The 18901-nt window shown below is 48.9% G+C and overlaps 1 protein-coding gene across 2 annotated transcripts in view; it reads left to right on the forward strand.

Annotated features, from left to right (window-relative positions):
• The first annotated feature begins 789 nt into the window (after positions 1–789).
• Positions 790–18901, forward strand: part of ANAPC4 (anaphase promoting complex subunit 4) — a 61569-nt gene continuing 43457 nt past the window's right edge. The window contains exons 1-8 of one of the 2 annotated variants that reach the window (XM_044281860.1): positions 790–918; positions 2009–2159; positions 5824–5929; positions 6006–6138; positions 7781–7855; positions 10668–10694; positions 13858–13899; positions 15340–15424. In XM_044281860.1, coding sequence (XP_044137795.1) covers positions 2052–2159; positions 5824–5929; positions 6006–6138; positions 7781–7855; positions 10668–10694; positions 13858–13899; positions 15340–15424 — 576 coding nt within the window. In that variant the 5' untranslated portion in view covers positions 790–918; positions 2009–2051. The other variant, XM_044281862.1, reaches the window with a different exon arrangement.

An 18901-nucleotide genomic window follows, 5' to 3' on the forward strand; every position in this document is an offset into this window, starting at 1 on the left:
AACCTTTTGATATCTAGTGTCGCCTCCTAGTGGTAGCTGGGCGTATACCCATGGTTCTGTGTCCCCCAATGACATTAACGAGAAAGACCTATATAAATGTAGTATTGCGGTAATTGTACTGACCCGGAGCTATTACGGCCCTTGAACAGCGCTATACACCGTCCATTTGTGCCGGTGACGTTTTGGCTTAGCATACTGATGTAAAACCTGGTATGTCACCGCCTAACAACAAACAGACCTTGCCCATGCAGGACAAGGGGAGCATCGGAGCAAGGAAATGCCCCACTCCGACATGGACAACCCCTTTAAATGGTGCCATTAGAAAGTAAAGTACAACTTGTCCGCAAATAATAAGCCCTCATACGTCTATAGGAATGGAAAAAGTTATGGCTCCAGGAAAGTAGGGGAGTGAAAAACAAAAACAGAAAATTGCCCGGTCCGGAGCGGTTAAAAGGGTGGTCCGTTTTTCTGATATTAATGACCTATCCTGAGGATAGCCTGACGACAGGTCAGCATTATCTGTATAATCCTGTATACATCACATATGTACATTGCACAATACACAGGGTACATATACCCTACACACCAGGGATCAGCAACCTCCAGATGTTCTGAAACTACAACTCCCAGAATCCTCCTTTCACTTCTGTGGGAGTTACTAAAACAGACAAATAGGTTTGCATGCTGGGAGTTGTAGTTTCACAGCAGCTGGAGTGCGGAAGGCTGCTGGTCCCTCACACACCACATCCGAATCTGCCGCGGCGCTCACAGCCCGACCTCCCTCCCTGGGCGGTCATGTGACCGTGACGTCATCCAGCCTTTGTAGAGAAGATAGGAACCGATAGCGCGAAAGAGGAGCGGTGACGTCAGCAGGCCGCGCTGTCTGCACTGCCGCCGTGGCGAAGCCGGTGCCGGGCGGTGAGTGAGCTCGGGTGTAACCTGTCACCCTGGGAGACGCTGCAGGTGACGTCATCAGACGTGTGCCGCCTGGGAGAGGATGCATGTGACCTGTCATCCACACTGTACTTGTCGTACATGGAAGTCTTTCCTTCTTCACCCCGCACATGTGCAGCACCTTTATAGTAACCTACATGACTAGTGAGGTGTGCAGCACCTATATAGTAATGTACATGACTAGTGAGGTGTGCAGTACCTATATAGTAACCTACATGACTAGTGAGGTGTGCAGTACCTTTATAGTAACCTACATGACTAGTGAGGTGTGCAGCACCTATATAGTAACCTACATGACCGCTGCTGGGGACCTCCATTACTAGTGAGGTGTGCAGTACCAGTAAATGGAAAGAGAACATCTGGGGCACTTAGGGTTGTTCCATCTGCTGCTACATGGGACTAGGCAGCGGTCCTAGGGAGGAGTGGGCCGGGGGTCCCACTGTAGTGAATGAGAACCCATCAGAGCGGGACAAGCGTCGCCGTCATTCCTGGATTTCCATGTAACATTATCCGCCTAAAAAGACTGTAAAAAAAAAGTCACCAAAGCCACAGACCCCCTTAAAATGCCAAAAGGAAACCCCTAGGTGTGACAGCAGCCTTTGATACATATAGCATATCACCACTACTAATATAGATCAGCCTCTATAGTGATGGTTTAATATATGCAAATGAGCAGCCGGGGCGTTACCATTGCACCTACAGGCGCGGTTCTCTCTGCACTCTGATAGACAGGGCCAGGCAGTTAAACATCATCACTGCCCGGTCCTGTCAATCAAAGTGCAGAGTGCGCAGCCAATGCAGAGAGTAGAGCCTCTAGGTGTAATGGTAACGCCCCCGTTGCTCCTAGAGGCTCATTTGCATATAGTAAAACATCATTTTTCTCAGCAGTGTGGGCACATATGAACATGGGACCAACACAGATGCCTTCAGCTGCCAAGCGCACATGTAACAGGTCAGCCAGTGTCATAGGGACAAAACTGCTGACAGATGCCCTTTAAGCTACTTTCATGACATCATAATAGCAACATTTGTAATCTAGTTTCTCTTCCTCCAGATGCCAGTGAATTATCATATTTGGACGTAGTTGAAATTCTGCCATGCCTTCATTTCGGCAAGTTGGGGAGAAGCAGTTGCCCCATGAAATTATATTTATGTCCTGGTCCCCCAAGAGGGACCTGATTGCGCTTGTCAACAAAGTTGGAGAGGTAAGTTTCTGAATGATCGGCTGCAGGGCGTAGCTAAAGGCACACGGGCCCTGGTGCAAGAGATCAGTACTTTGTGGCCAGGCGCAGGGGCGCAGCTAGCCTTTCTGCTGCCTGAGGCAAAAATTTTAATCCCCCCCCCTGCCAAATTCTCAACCTAACTTACTGTTAAAGGGGTTGTCCTCTTTTTACTAGAGATGACCTATCCTCAGGATCACCAGATGTGCACTATCCTCAGGATAGGCGATTAATATCCGATCAGTGGGGGCCTGACTCCCTGCACAGCCAGCACTTGGAATGGAACACGAAGCACAGATCCGTCCAAAACATAGTGGATCCTGCAGCACAACTCCCATCCTCTTCAGTGGGAGCTGAGCTACTGTAAACCAGCACGAACACTGCACTTTGACTGGAGCTGTACTTCCCGCTCCATCCAAGAGCTATTTCCTGCAGGGACCAACTGGGTGTCGGACCCTCCCCAATCAGATATTACTGACCAATCCTGAGGGTAGGTCATCGATATCAATAACCCCCAAAAACGCTTTAAAGGGAACCTGTCACCTGGAAAACGCATATTAAACCGACCATAGTACCCTAAAGTATCCCCCAGTGTGTTGCTAATCATGATTTTCTTTCCTCATTCTGTCTCCTCATATTTGTTAAAATCGCAATTTTAAAGTCTGTTGGCGCCTTCTCCAAGTCAGGCTTGAAGTCAAGGGGGCAGCGACCTCCTTGCTTCAAGGAATGATAAGCCCACCCCTTGCCTCTCCTCTCTACAGTGTGATGGACATCTTGCCGTGATGCCGGGACCGCGCTCTCCTCGTGCATGCGCCGTGCGCTGCCTGTTACAGCGCGATCTCGGCTCCCTCACTCACCTCCTTCATTTTGCAGACTGCATATGCGCCGCTCAGTTCCATCTAGGGCTGCAGTAAACTAATATTTTTGTAATCGAGTATTCTATCGATTATATTTCTCGATTCATCGAGTAATCTAATAAGAAAAAGCTACTTAAAATAACGTACGTAATTAGGTATGTATAAAGTTATTGGTTTAGAGAGGGGTTAATGAAGGCACCTCCAAGGTGCTTCCATTAACCCCTCCAAACCAATAACTTTATACATGCCCATTGGGTTTGGAGGGGTTAATGGAAGCACCTTGGCATTAGGCATGTATAAAGTTATTGGTTTGAAGAGGTTAATGGAAGCACCTTGGAGGTGCCTTCATTAACCCCTCTCTAAACCAATAACTTTATACATACCAAGGTGGTGCCTGCAGCCTCCATTAACCACTCTCTCTCCATCTGCCTCCCCCCAGCCTCTGATCTGCCTCCCCCCCAGCCTCTGATCTGCCTCCCCCCCAGCCTCTGATCTGCCTCCCCCCCTCCAGCCTCTGATCTGCCTCCCCCCTCCAGCCTCTGATCTGCCTCCCCCCCTCCAGCCTCTGATCTGCCTCCCCCCAGCCTCTGATCTGCCTCCCCCCCCTCCAGCCTCCCCCCAGCCTCTGATCTGCCTCCCCCCCAGCCTCTGATCTGCCTCCCCCCAGCCTCTGATCTGCCTCCCCCCAGCCTCTGATCTGCCTCCCCCCAGCCTCTGATCTGCCTCCCCCCCAGCCTCTGATCTGCCTCCCCCCTCCAGCCTCTGATCTGCCTCCCCCCTCCAGCCTCTGATCTGCCTCCCCCCCCTCCAGCCTCTGATCTGCCTCCCCCCTCCAGCCTCCCCCAGCCTCTGATCTGCCTCCCCCCCTCCAGCCTCTGATCTGCCTCCCCCCTCCAGCCTCTGATCTGCCTCCCCCCTCCAGCCTCTGATCTGCCTCCAGCCTCCCCTAGCCTCTGATCTGCCTCCCCCCCAGCCTCTGATCTGCCTGCCCCCTCTGGTAACGCAACCCCCCCTCCCTCCCCCCCCAGTATTAATCATTGGTGGCAGTGGCCACGGGGTCCCCCTCCTCCCCCCCCATCATTGGTGGCAGTTTGCAGTTCCGATCGGAGCCCCAGCAGTGTAATGCTGGGGCTCCGATCGGTTACCATGGCAGCCAGGAGTCACGCTACTGAAGTCCTGGCTGTCATGGTATGTTAGTGAGCAGAGAGCAGCGCATTATACTCACGTGCGCTGTGGCCGGCGGTCGCTCCTTCTCATAGGTCTGTGCGGCGCATTGCTAATGCTGTAAGCATTAGCAATCCGCCGCACAGACAGAAGGAGCGACCGGCGGCCACAACGCACGTGAGTATAATGCGCTGCTCTCTGCTCACTAACATACCATGACAGCCAGGACTTCAGTAGCGTGACTCCTGGCTGCCATGGTAACCGATCGGAGCCCCAGCATTACACTGCTGGGGCTCCGATCGGAACTGCAAACTGCCACCAATGATGGGGGGGGGGGGAGGAGGAGGAGGAGGGGGACCCTGTGGGATATGGCCGGCAGATTCATTGGTAGTGCAGTGGCCACAGTCCCTCCCCTCCTCCTCCTACTCTGTCCTCATTGGTGTTCAGCGGCAGCCGCGCACAGTGGGGAGGGAGGGCCTCCCTCCTCCTCCTCCCTCCACTGTGCCGGCCGCTCAGTCCTGCCTCTCTGGCCTCCGGAGGACACGGAAGCGGTGAGTGAGACGCTTAATTTCACTCCCGCTCCGTGATCACGTGATTTAAACGATTCCTCGATGCAGGGAAACTGCATCGATGAATTTTTTGACTCGATTTAATCGAGTTATTCGAATAATCGTTTCAGCCCTAGTTCCATCGCGCTCACGCCTGGCCATCGCTTCTCGTCTTTAGCGTGAGTGTGATCACTGGCTTGCGTTCTCATCATGCTCACGCTAAAGACGAGAAGCGACGGCCAGGTGCAAGCGCGATGGAACTGAACGGCGCATGCGCAGTCTGCAAAATGAAGGCGGTGAGTTAGGGAGCCGAAGCCGGGATCGCGCTGTAACAGGCAGCGCACGGCGCATGCCCGAGAAGAGCGCGGTCCCGGCATCACGGCAAGATGTTCTTCACACTGTAGAGAGGAGGGGTAAAATATTGTCCTAAAATAATCAAAGAACATAAACTCCCCTTCTAGCATTGGCGCTCAGATCCTTCCTGCTGGGCTTGCAGGCATTGATGATGCGCTGTAAACTCCACATGATCACTGCAGCCAGTCACTGGCCTGACCAGTATCCGCTGCGTACAGACACACCATCACTGCAGCCAAGAAGATGACACCATGGATGCAATGGCAGGGAGGATCGGAGCAGCAACACCGGAAACCGGGTGAGCAGTTGTTCTCTTATTATTTTATGCCATTGCTGGCTTTGGGGGGCATATTTTTAATACTCTGGACAACCCCTTTAAAGAACTGTATGGGCATCGTCTTACTATGGGGCTTCATTCACACGTCCACACCCGTTCCATAATTGTGCGGAACGGGTGTGGACCCATTCATTCAATGGATGTGGAGAGTACACTATGTGCTCTCCGCATTTCCGGAGCGCGGCCCCGATCTTCCGGTCCACAGCTCCAGAAAAAAATAGAGCATGTCCTATTCTTGGCCACAATTGCGGACAAGAATAGGCATTTCTATGGGGGTGCCGGCCGGGTGTTTTGCGGATCCGCAATGCACTACTGACGTCTGAATGGACCCTAAGATGACTTCGGTGATCAGTCTGACTGTATTATCCCTGTTGATGTTGTCTCGTCAGGTTTTGCTCCATAGACTGGCAAATATTCAGAGGGTGTGGATTTTACCCCCTAATGAAAATACCGGGAAGGAGGTGACCTGCTTAGCGTGGAGACCTGATGGCAAAAGTAAGTGGCTCTTCTTTACATTTTGTCTTTGATAAATCTCTATTCTGTGAATATTTTTCTTTCTTTGTCCCCGCAGTCTTGGCCTTTGGTCTCGCTGACACCAAGAAGGTGGTGCTTTGTGATGTGGAAAAGCCTGAAAGCCTTCATTCATTCTCAGTGGAAAGGCCAGTGTCCTGCATGCAGTGGATGGAAGTAACAGAGGAGAATAGGTGGATCCACAGATAGGTCACTTCAGCAACATATTTATGGGAATTGTCTGAGTTTAGAGGAAAAAAAATGTCAGGTTTTACCCGAAACTTCCACCAAGAAGCATCACTTCTTCATGGAGCGTGTTTGGTATTGCAGCTCTTGCCCATTGAAGTAAATAGGACTAAGCTGCAATAACAGACGGGTCTCATAGATTTCTCTTGCTTGTATCTTTTATATTTTAACCAGCATTAAATAGTTCATTAGTTGCTCTTACACGATATAAAAAAATAAAAAAAAAACACAAAATACAACGTTTCAGATGTAAAATACTCAGACACTCTTCAAACACTGCACACAAGGTGTTCACCCACATGTCAGCGATCTTAAAGCTGACCAGGCCTGGGGTTGTGCCTGCAAAGCGCCTTAGGACTGTGGTGGCGAACCAGGGGCGGCATTCAGAGCCCTCTCTGTGGGCACACAGCTCTGTGTGGGCATGCATAGGGGTTGCCACCTGTGCACTATTACTAATGAGAGCTCCCATTGTGGAGCGCTCATTAGTACAGCCTTTGCCCCCCTCTTCTCCATGTGTTAAAAAAAAAATATAAAACTCACCTCATCCATTTGATCGCGCCGCGGGGAACAGTCGCTGCTCACTGGATGCACAGGGCAGGACCTGCTCTCCAGCATGATGACGTTTCACATCATTGATTGGAAGCAGCAGGACCTGCGGAACGTCATCATACTGGAGCACAGGTCCTGTCCTGCGCATCCTGTGAGATCCTGTGAGCAGCGAGTGTTCACAGCGGCACGATCAAATGGATGAGGTGAATTTTATTTTTATTTATTTTTTGCACAAGAAGAGGGGGGAAGGGGGCATTAATAATACTATGGCCTCCAAGGGTCCATTCAAACGTCCGCAAAATGGGTCCGCATGCGGAACAGGTGCAGAGCCATTCATTTTCAATAGGGCCGGAATGTACTGTCCGCCAAAAAAATAGAACATGTCCTATTTTTGTCCGCAATTGTGGACAATAAAAGACGTTTTCTATGAGGGTGCCGGCGATGTGCGGTCTGCGAAGCACATACGGACATGTGAATGGACCCTAATGGGGGAAATATTAATACTGTGAGCCACTAATGGAGGCAAAATAATACTAGGGGAGCATTAATGTGGACCTTATTAATACTGGGGGCCATTAATGGGGACCCTATTAATACTGGGGGCCACTAATGGGGGCCTTATGATTACTGGTGGCCACTAATGGGGCATTATTAATACTGGGGATCACTATTGGGTCATTATTAATACTTGTGGTCACTATTGGGGCATTATTAATATTGGGGGCCACCGTTTATTATTTTGCAAATGTAGCGGAATCTGTGCCCCACCTTTGTTAAAAAACAAACAAACAAAAAAGACACATAAATCATTTACCAAAGGTCTTTTTCATATTCATCCACTTATCGCCCACCTATTAGAAAGTGTTGCTGTGGCTGGATATATGTGTCAGTATTCACTGCTTAGGATAACAATAGATCCAGAGCTTAAAGTGTCTGCGCGTCCGTCCATCCATAGAACCGATTATAGATTTTTATTGTATGTGCTTCACATGATGATTTTATATTCTTAATTTTTAGAATTTTTTTTCTGTTTTATCCCAGTGTCTTGAAGTCATTTTATAACGCAGAAGATGAGTCCAGCGTTCTTCTTCCAAGGCTGCCTGCTTTGCCCAAAAAGTAAGGATATCTGGTTGCTACACTTTTTTGTTTTGTTTCTTTGGTTTGGTTAGTTTTCTCACTTTTCCTATTGGGGGACATAGAACTATGAGCTGTGTCCCCCAATTGACTCGGGTGAGAGAAATTTTACAGGTGAGTAAAGGCTCATTTACACGAGTAATTAATCATTCAGCCGATTGACGACACAAGTGACCTACCGACATCACACCAATGATATCGACAAGCAGTTAGATGCAGGGAGTATTGTGTACAAATTCGTTCATATTGGATGCCACACTCACTTAAATGATGACGGTTGACTGTGTGCAGACAGGTTTAGTCATCGTGCCTATCCGCGGAAGGTCGCACATTTACATTACCACAATTCATTAACGACAAACGATAATTTACTTTTCTCATCCGTGTGATTGGGGGATACAGCAAAGACCTTGGGTATAGGTAGGAGGCAGTCCCACCAGCTATACCCCTCCTGCAGGCACTGAGCTGATCAGTTTTGGCTTAGTGTCCATAGGAAGCAGACATATGTTCTGCTGTCTTGCTTTTTCACGCACTTCGGCCCAGGGTAGAATTATCCCCCAGTTACCCACCTGGCAGCACATTGGGATGCCCCCAACATCCTCAGTAACCAGGACAGAAGAAAAGGTGGTGTGGAGGACCATCAAATCCTCTACTGCCTGCCAGCCTCAGGTCTTATCTATCTTGGGCACCGGTCTTCCCCCAACCAAAGGGAGCAACTTGGGAGGCTGAAGGACCTTGCTGGAACCAAGGCTGAAGTCAGGTGAGTATGGGACAAAAACTGTGTCCCCCCCCCCCCCCTTCCTTCCCGGCTCCTCTTGGATGACACCACTGCCTTCTGTACCCTTGCTGTGGCACTGCTGTCCCCAGCAAGCCCGGTCCCTGCTGCAGCTATGACGCAGCACCACTGGCCCCATCAAGCCCGAGTCCTGGGGTAGAGGTGGTACTCCAGGCACTATCGGGAGGTTTCCCAAGCTTTCCCCGTGCCCTCTGGCTCCCTCATCTTGCGCCCGGTGCTGGCTCTAGCCTCCAACTCTGGCCGGCACATCTGCGTCTTCTATCGCAGCAACCCCTCATTTCTACTTTAGGCCCTGGCTTTTTTTGCGCCCCATCCAGGTGGGGGAGGGCCTGGCACAGCTCCAAACATTGACCAGCGTACCAAGGACTCCCTCCTGGATGGGTTTTGGCCTTCCTTTTTTTTCTCCACCTCCATTCTGGCTCTTCCTCCCAGCTCTTGGATGAAGGCTCAAGTGTTCTGGCCTGCTTCTGGAACCCTTGGCTCTACAAACGGGTAGGCTCTGCCCTAGGTGGCACCCCTGTCCTCCTATATCTCTCCTGCAAGCTATTAGATTGATTTTGTTAGGCGCTCTGTTTCCCTAGTTTTGTCGTCCACCAGGGTCTCACTTCCCTCCCTCTAGGTCCCCATAATTTCCTACCCTAGAGGGGAAGCGCACAGACGGGGGTCCACGATTGCTACCTACTTTGCTTGATCACGCTGTAGTACCAAATTTCAATGTGGTCAAACCGAGGTGTTATGCAGCATTTGTTCCCATCCCCCAGGGTTCAGAACCCGAGTCAGCACGCTCCCTGTCTACAGCGGTATCCGACCTGTCTAAAGTGCCCCTATCCATAGTCGACATGTTAGGTTGCTTGGCCCCGCAATCCTCGCAGCAGCCCCCCCTCCTCAAGAGATATTATGAATTTGCCTAGGGACCAATCCCGTAAATGGACCAAATCCTCAGTGGCATCTTGGAGATCTGCTTCTCCTCCCTCCTCTGTTTTCAGAATTGGCGGAGTTCGCATTCCAGATTGCGCAGGCTAGCGAGTATATCTGTGAGGCCTTGCTTGATGTGGCCAAGATAGTGGTAAGAGCATCAGCTATGTCTGTTGCCATTCATAGGACTCTTTCAGTGAAAGACTGGGCGGCGGATCAGTCGTCAAAAAATTCCCTTACGGCTCTTCCTTTCCAGGGTCATTTGTATGCAGGACACAGTTGGCGTACCCAGGTTTTTAATTGAAAAATTGAGAATGCATAGTCACTGGAAACATGAATAGTCAGGCTGCAGCTGTAGAAGAATGCGAATATTTTACCCTATAAAGAGTATATCTGATCGGTGGGGGTCTGATTGTTGGGCCCACTATTCATCACAAGAATGGGGGTTCCATGCCCCCATGTAAATTGTACAAAGTCTTAAATAGGCGACTACACAGTTGTTTGGCCTTGCAGGTAGATGAAGCATCAGTCAGATCTGGTAGGTAAGCTATGAACAGAGAAGAGTGGATGTTACAGTATTTCCACTTGATTTCCCAGAATTTTTATATTGATGACCTGTCCTCAGGATAGGCCATTAATATCTGATCAGTGGGGGGGTCTGATGCCCTGCACCCCCACCGATCAGCTATTTCAGGGTGGCTCTGATGCTGGAACTACACAGCAGTCCGTTGTGTAGTGGATGGAGCTGGTAACTGCATTCACTTTATGGGAGCAGCGCTGAAGTTTCCAGCTGTGTCCAGTATACAATGGATGGAGCTGTGGAGTTCTGCCGCCAGAGCACAACTGAAACAGCTGATCGGCAGGGGTGCGGGGTGTCGGACCCCCACTGATCAGATATTGATGTCCTATCCTCAGGACAGACCATCAATATAAAAATCACAGAAAACCCCTTTAACCAGTGTGTGATACATCTAAGGGGCATCAATGGGTATTTACTTGAGGATTTAGAGGGATTTTCTAGAAAGAAAATGAAGTCATGTATGTGTTGTATAAACTCCTAATTCTTTACTTCTCTGTTTATAGTTACAATGCCACAGCTAAAATATTCAGGTAAGGAAAAATTTGCATTAGTAATATATAAAGCCGAAAAAAGACATTTGTCCATCCAGTTCGGCCTGTTACCTGCAAGTTGCAAATTTGTAAAACATTTGTATAAAGGAATACAAGAAGCAAGGCACATTTTCTGTTGGAGAGGTTTAACTAAATGGATCCTGTGTCTAGATAGTAATGGTTATTGTGCCACTGATAGAGATGAGCGAACTTCTGTTTTAAGTTCGGCGTCTAAAGTTCGGGTTTGGATTAGCGGAGAATCCCGATCTGGAACCGGATATGGATTCCGACTTCCGTTGTGGTCCGTGGTAGCGGAATCAATAATCGGCCATTATTGATTCCGCTACCACGGACCACAACGGAAGTCGGAATCCATATCCGGTTCCAGATCGGGATTCTCCGCTAATCCAAACCCGAACTTTAGACGCCGAACTTAAAACAGAAGTTCGCTCATCTCTAGCCACTGATGTTCTTTTCTTGTTGGGGGACGTTCTACTAATGTATCCAGTGAGACGAAGAGGCTTTTACTACATAGATTTCACAATAGCAGCAATCACTGTGCAGACCCCTGTTCAAATTTCCTTCTCCACTGTCTAAAGAGAGACACACCTCTGAGGGGAGGGGGGCAGGGAAGCAACTGAGCACGTGTGTCCACCTCTGAAAGCAGAAGAAGGTGGACCAGAAGGAGAAACAGCAGGGGGAGCTACTAGAGAGGAAAATGTGATGGACAGAAAAAAAGAACAGTTCTTTTAATGCTTGTATATTGTATTAATACTGCATTTGAGATGCTGTATTCATTCCACAGTAATACATTTTGTGGGATAATCCCGTTAAACTCCCTTTTCCCAACACCCCCACCCATACACTCCCACTCTAAGGCTACATGCACAGGAATGTTGTTTGTTTCCGTGTCCGTTCCATTTTTTTGCGGATACGATGCGGACCCATTCATTTCAGTGGGTCCGCAAAAAATGCTGACAGCACACCGTACTATCTGTATGTTTGTTCCGTAGCCCTGCCCAAAAAATAGAGCATGTCCTATTCATGTCCGTTTTAGGCATTATTACAATGGATCCGCCCAAAAAACGGATGGCATACAGATGTCACTTTTTATTTATTTTTTTCGGACCGCAAAACACATACGGGCGTGTGCATGTAGCCTAAGTCAGAGTTTAGTTACATACACAGATCCAATATTGCGCACTGTGTCGGTAAATACCATAAAAAGCATCTAAAATAAAAAGCACTCATACCATTGATGTTTTGGAAGTCGCCTAAAGGGGTTATCCAATCCCTATAATGACCCCCCCCCCCCTTCCCCAATGCCCGGGCCTCTCGTATACATTATATGTACCTGCTCCCTAGCACCTGCGTCGCTCCGGTCCCCTGCATGGCCACCGCTGCATCTCCCCGTCGCGTGGATCAAAACATCCAGCAATGGGAGGGATGCATTCAATAGCAGACTGCGACAGGGACGAGCATCCCAAGCGTCACCTGCGTCACCTATGATGCTAGGGCGCCTCCAACCTGTCGTTACCTGCTATTGGTTGCTCCCCCTGTTGCCGGATGTTTTGATCCGCACGATTCGATGGGGAGATGCAGCAGCGGCCGTGCAGGGATCAGAAGCAATGAGGGTGCTGGGAAGCAGGTATATATAATGTATACGAGGAACCTGAGCATTTTGGGGGGGGTCATTTTAGGGGTTGGATAACCCCTTTAATTCAAAACCTCTGCAACATTGCGCTAAAATCTCCTGCGTTGGAATGGGTGAAATTTTCTGCAGTTCCAGAAGAAATCTGCGACAGCATGATGCAGATTTTGGCAATTTGACAATTTTTTTCTGTAGCATGTGACAGAGATTTTGTTAGGCTACTTTCACACTTGCGTTAGTGGATTCCGGCAGGCAGTTCCGTTGCCAGAACTGTCTGCCGGCTCCGGAAATTCGTATGCAGATGGATAGCATTTGTTTCTGGATCCAGATACGGATCCGTCTGACAAATGCATTGAAATACCGGATCCATCTCTTCGGTGTCATCTGGGAAAAAACCGGATCCGGTATTTATTTATTTTTCCGCATTTTTAAAGGTCTGCCCATGCTCAGACCGGGAAACCAGATTTTTCCAGAACACTTGGTACCGGATCCGGCATTAATACATTTCAATGCAATTAATGTGAGTGTTCCGAAATTTCGGCCGGAGAAAATACCGTAAGAGTGACTGAACTGAAGACATGCTGATGCATACTGAACGGATTGCTCTCCATTCAGAATGCATGGGGATAAAACTGATCAGTTATTTTCCGGTTTTGAGCCCCTGGGACGGAAGTCAATGCCGGAAAAGAAAAACGCTAGTGTGAAAGTAGCCTTAGACTTCATTCTCATTCACACGATGAATTTGCCACATGTGAATGTGACCTTGTAAATCTCTGCTGAGCGGACTAGTGCACCATTTGTGCTCCTTCACACAAGAGGGTTTTCCATCCGGATGTGATGCATGTTGCGAACACATAGCATCCGGCCTGAATCCTGACCCATTCATTTCTAAGGCTCTGTGCGTTGAGGAAAAATCGCAGCATCTTCTATACTGTGCGTTTTTTCACACAGCTCTGGCTCCATAGAAGTGAATGGGACTTGCGTGCAAATGTGTTTTCCACTGATGGCTGCTGGGAGATGTAGATTGTTATTCTTTAGATTTTTTATTTTTTTTTTCACACGTGTCAAAAACGCATTCAATCCAGATACAATCCGGATGGAAAAAAACTGAGCGCAGTCGCAGACAAAACTGATTGAGCTTGACTGCAAATCCATCAGTTTTTTCTAAACCCATCCTGACACAATCCTTATCGCCTTACTGCCTGGCTGCGCAGAGAGACACGTACACGGCTGAAGTCTTGATAAAAGCAGCTGTTTAATCCATAAACTGCATTCTCATTGCAATCTGCCACAAGGTTATGCTGCTCAAACATCAAACGGCCTCTTAACAGTCAGCCCGCTGCAGCCACGCGGCTTTGATGTCACATCGGTGCACGCGATCATCTATCACTAGAGCAATTACTCCCAGGTGAACTGGTTGTCTATTGTAGGAGTCTCGCCTGATACCGCTTTATACAGTATTTAGTGTTAGACGTGTGACTAACTGGTCCTTATGTTTTTGTTATGTCACAGTGAGGAGAAATCTGATGAAATGAAGCTTTTGGGAGATGTTCGGTAGGTGAACGCAGTGACAATTTCCATAAATCGTCCTAGCCTGTGCTCTCCTTGTTTCGGTTATTCCAGGATAGGTGATAAATATAGGATTGCTGGGGTCTGACCGCTGTCCCTTGCTTGAATGGAGCAGTGGTCACACATGCGCTCTACAGCTCCATTCGTTGTCTATGGGACTGATGGGAATAGTCGAGTACAGCACTTAGCTATATTTCTCAGCCCTAGGGCTCATTCAGACGGCCGTACGTTTTTTTGCGGTCGGTAAAAATGCGGCTTGTTATTTTATTTTTTTCCGAACAGTTCAGTCTGTCCGTAAAAAAAAAAATGGAAAGTATGTTTCAGTAGCTCCGTATGCATTCCGTTTTTTGCGGATCCATAGACTTGAACAGGGCCACGGAGCTGAGTTTTACTCGCACACACGTTCTATATTTTTTGCCGTGCAGAGGAATGGAACTGTGTGCTGTTCGCATCTTTTGCAGTCCCATTGAAATGAATGGGTCCGCACCTGTTCCACAAAAATGTGGAACAAAACATACAGCCGTCTGAATGAGCGCCTACAGACATTGACTGGAGCCACAGGACACGTGTGACCACAGCTGCATCCAAACTCCTCGTTCTAGTGATTAGTGGGAGTCCCAGCAGTAGGGCCCCAGTAATCATGTGTGTCACCAATCCTAGGGATAGATTATATATTTTTTTTTTCCTGCTTAATCCAAAGGACCCTTGCTTTGCTTTTTTGGTCTCCGCTGTATGCCATATGCACAGTATATTTACACCCCAGCTGTGACCACCTTCCACTCATGCAAAACTGAATAAAATATGAATTAAATATGTTTATCTGTATATATGTATCTATAGTACCAGGTTACATAGCCAGTGATCTAGATCAGTCTCTCCACTATCCCATATAGTTAAAGTGTAACTGTCATTCATTTTTTTTTATTCTTGTAATGTGTAGGGGCAGTGATACTGACCATTTTTGTAATATACTTTAATTACTGAAATTGTACATTTCTATTTAGAAAAATAGCTCTAAAATGACCCATATTGAGCCTTAGCAACGCTCCTTTGTCTTCTGTTTACATAACGCAGTCAGTGTTAGCAAGTCTCCATTGTTATTAAAACAGAAGACAGAGGAGCGTTGCTAAGGCTCAAATGAGCCATTTTAGAGCTATTTTTCTAATAAAATGCACGATTTTAGTAATTAAAGTATATTACAAAAATGGTCAGCATCACTGCCCCTATACATTGCAAAGATAAAAAAAAGAATGAAAGTTACACTTTAAGCTTTGCCCTCCCTGGGTTTTATTACAAATTATATTCAATTTACTAGATCCATCAGTAGATTGTGATAGGCATCACTGGTACTTTATTTTTACAAAAATTTAATAGCAATGTCTCTCTGCAGTCGGGTGGTAATATTCTTTCCTTTTGTTCTGTAAGACTTAATGCTTTAGTCCTTGGTGGAGTCTCGGGAGAGATCGAGATCTATGCGTATGGGATGTACAAGATCGCAACAATCGTAGAGGTATTATATTTAACACCGTGTAACGTATCCTTTATATTTTTTTCTTGTGCATTTTACGTAAGCATGTGATGTCTCTTACTGCATGCCTATCCACGGATCTGTTTTTATATATAATATATATATATATTTTTTATTTTATTTTTTCAGCAAGGCGCACACCATAAGCCTTTATTGATTTGATACACGGTATTCTCAGCACTGTCCTCTGAACTTACACGTGTCCCATTTCCTGGTGTTTCTCACCCTCTACCCCATACAATTCTAAGGGCTCATGCATTTTGCCTTTTATCGATTTGTATTGTACAGATCCTTAATACAGCTCCCATAGTTTGCTTTAAAGCATACCTAACCTTTCAACTAACTTTGCATTAATGAATAATACAATGTTTACATGGGGAAATTCTAACACGATTTCTGTCCGTTATCACTTCTATCCGTGCATTCTGAATCTCTAGTTTACAGTTCTCCTAGATCTGGTGGGTGGAGACTAGTTGCCATCCACTGCACACAGAAAGCCTAACCTTCTCTTACGCACTCAGAAGCAGCCCAATGATGATGGATGACATTACAGAGTAGTACTGACCTGTATGGTTATGAAGAAAGCACTTGGTCTGAGATATAAACTTCCTACTTAGCTGAAGCAGTCTCTCTTCCTGTGCGTGTCTCTAAGTTCCTGCTCACTTCTCCCCCCACCCCTCTCCATTGACTTGTATTGACATGTGTAATCTGACCCTACTATGATCTGCTTTAGTCCTGGGTGCATTCAAAGCAAATTTCAAAGAGAGAAGCATTTAGCAAATAGTGGGACAGAGAGATAGATATCTGATAACAGAACTAGATATTTCTCGTGCATGGCATTGGGGGACACAGCACCATGGGTATATGTCCAACTACCACTAGGAGGCACTAGACACAAAAAGTGTTGGCTCCTCCCAGGTGGGCTATACCCTCTCCACAGGCACGAGGCTATTCAGTTTTAGTCTAGTGTCCGTAGGAGGCAGACCTGTCCTGCTTTTTTGCAGGTTCTGCTGTTTATTTTTATTCTTTTTTTCTCTCTTCCGCAGGTCGGTTTTTTTCCACCGTTATACCTGCTGCAGGCTGGGGCTCCATCGTGTTCCACTTTAGTTGCCCCCCCTGCGGGCGCGTACTTCGGTACCATCGCCGGTCACCCAGTCCCCACGGACTGCATCCGCAGTGGCTTGCCGGCATTCCCACGGTTCCCGTGTTGAGTCTGCCGAAGGGGTGACCGTGCTGCGCCCGAAGACATCGGATGGTGAGTATATCGGATGGTGAGTATACTCCCCTGTCCCTGTGTCCCTGCCCCAGGGTTAGGTTCCCTTCTGTGGCCAGGGGGATGGGATCCACCTTAGCTGGGGGTCCTGGGGAGCCTCTTCGTTCCTCCTAGCCAACCCCCTCCCCCTCCTGGGGGGGTTATATTCATTTTTTTCCTCCCTTCTTTTCCCCCTCGGTTGGTCTTTTCTCTCCTCCCTGGCCACAGTCTCTCCCTGGCTTCCCCGCTACTTTAGTCCCCGGCTTCTGCCGGGACTAGGCCTCATCTTCTATGGCCTGTCCCCGGCTCCCAGGTGCTCTGTTTGCCCTGATCTGCCTATCCCCAGGTGTCGCTTCTCCCCCCCTACCCTACTCACCTATTTTTATGGTTCGGTGGGCCCTCTGTCGGCCGCGGTTCGCCCCGCCCCCCTTGCTCCATTCCCGGCCACCTCATAAATCGAGGCCCCGGCTTTTGGGCCTGCTAGGCCGCAATCTTCCCGGCCCCTCCCCCTTGCTTCCCGGGCTTTTCTGAGCCCCGCCCGGCCCTCGGGAGGAGCTATCTCCTCACCCTTTCCTGGGCTAACATGTTTTTTCTGTTGGAGGGGGTGGTTAACCCCTCGATTGCTTCATGTCCCCTGCAGCCCTACTGACCACCTCTTTTTTGGGGAACAGCTGCTGCTGCACCTCTTTGGGGGAACACTGCGTCCGGGTCAGGATAGACAGCCTCTGCTGGCTGCTTTTTGAGCATCTCTTCTCCCAACAGCTCCTCGGTCGCCACGTGTTTTCACGTGCGTCCGCTGTCTACAATGGCTGCCATGTGGTCATCCTGTCCCTGCTGGTGTGCAGTACCTCTTCCCAGATCCCATTGTTTTCCCTGAACAATCTTTTTGTGTAGGTTCCCCATGAATGGGTCCCTCCGTGTCAATGCCATGGGAACCTTGGCCGACTCTCCCTGGCAGTGTCGCTGGAACGCTACCAACCCAAATTGCGGCCACCTCTGCCCTCCCAGGGTCCTCCCTGCAGATGGGGCATGCTCAGTTAGGGGTACCTGCACCCGGGTTCGGCGAGGGGTAGCTCACAGTACACCCTCGGGTGGTCTCAACGGGGTCCCACCCCTCCTCGGCATCCTCGGATCCCCCCCAGGACAGGCCTGAGGCTGGTGACGAATCCTTCCTGTCACCCCATCCGTTGCCTCTGGGGACACCTCTGCACCGATTCCCTCGGAACAGAGCATCAGGCGGTCTTCCTCCATATAGAAGCCCTCTGGGAGGTCAAGACTACGTGCACGGAGGAACCTCTCCTACCTAAACAGGGTTGGTATCCCCTCTAGTGGATTTTCGGATGGTGCTCCCCTGACCGCACAGGTATTCAACCGCACAGGTAAGGCAGCCGTCCCCGTGTTTAGCATACTGAGTCACCTACCCGGTGTCTGATACGTACGCCTTCTCCTTAACAGGGGGGTTCCTGCACCACTGCCATAGGCTGTCCCTGACAAGCCTTCCTGGTTCCCCTATACCAGGGGCTATCCTCTACACATTTGAGAGTGTTTCCGTGGGGTTCCCATCCTGGTGTTGGTGTTCGCCACTCTACCTCATTACAGGGAGTTCCTGTTCTGGGCAAGCGGTTAGCTCGGCTATCGCCTCCTGTAGGTTGGTGAGTTCAGAGCAATTGTACAGCCGCCTTGCCCCTTTTCTTAGGTAGTGTACCTACAGGAGCCATTACTCCTGGCTGGCTCTATGGTGTTCCATACAGCACTATTTCTCCCTTCCGGGTGAGATATACAGGTCGCTTCAATTGCCGTTGCAATTGCACCTGTCTGTTCCCAGCCACTTTGCTCCTGTCATAGGTGGAGTACCTACACCATCTCCTGATGCTGTAGCCGATTCCCCTGGCTTGGCGCTATGGTGTTCCATGCGACACTATTTCTCCCTTCCTGGCGAGATATACAGGCTGCCTTTAATTGCCGCTGCAATTGCGCCTGTCTGTTCCCAGCCAATTTGCTTCCTTCACAGGTAGAGTACCTACGCCATCACCGGTGCTGTAGCCGATACCTCTGGCGGGCTCTGTTGTGTTCCATGCGGCAACATTTCTCCCTACGGGCGGAATATAGAGGCCACTTTCAATTGCCGTAGAATTGCCCCTGTCCGGTTCAGTTACCTGTCTGTTCCCTGCCGCCTTGATCCCTTAACAGGTGGAGTACCTGAGCCA

The sequence above is a fragment of the Bufo gargarizans genome, chromosome 2, assembly GCF_014858855.1.
Source record: "Bufo gargarizans isolate SCDJY-AF-19 chromosome 2, ASM1485885v1, whole genome shotgun sequence".
Classification (NCBI taxonomy): Eukaryota; Metazoa; Chordata; class Amphibia; order Anura; family Bufonidae; genus Bufo; species Bufo gargarizans.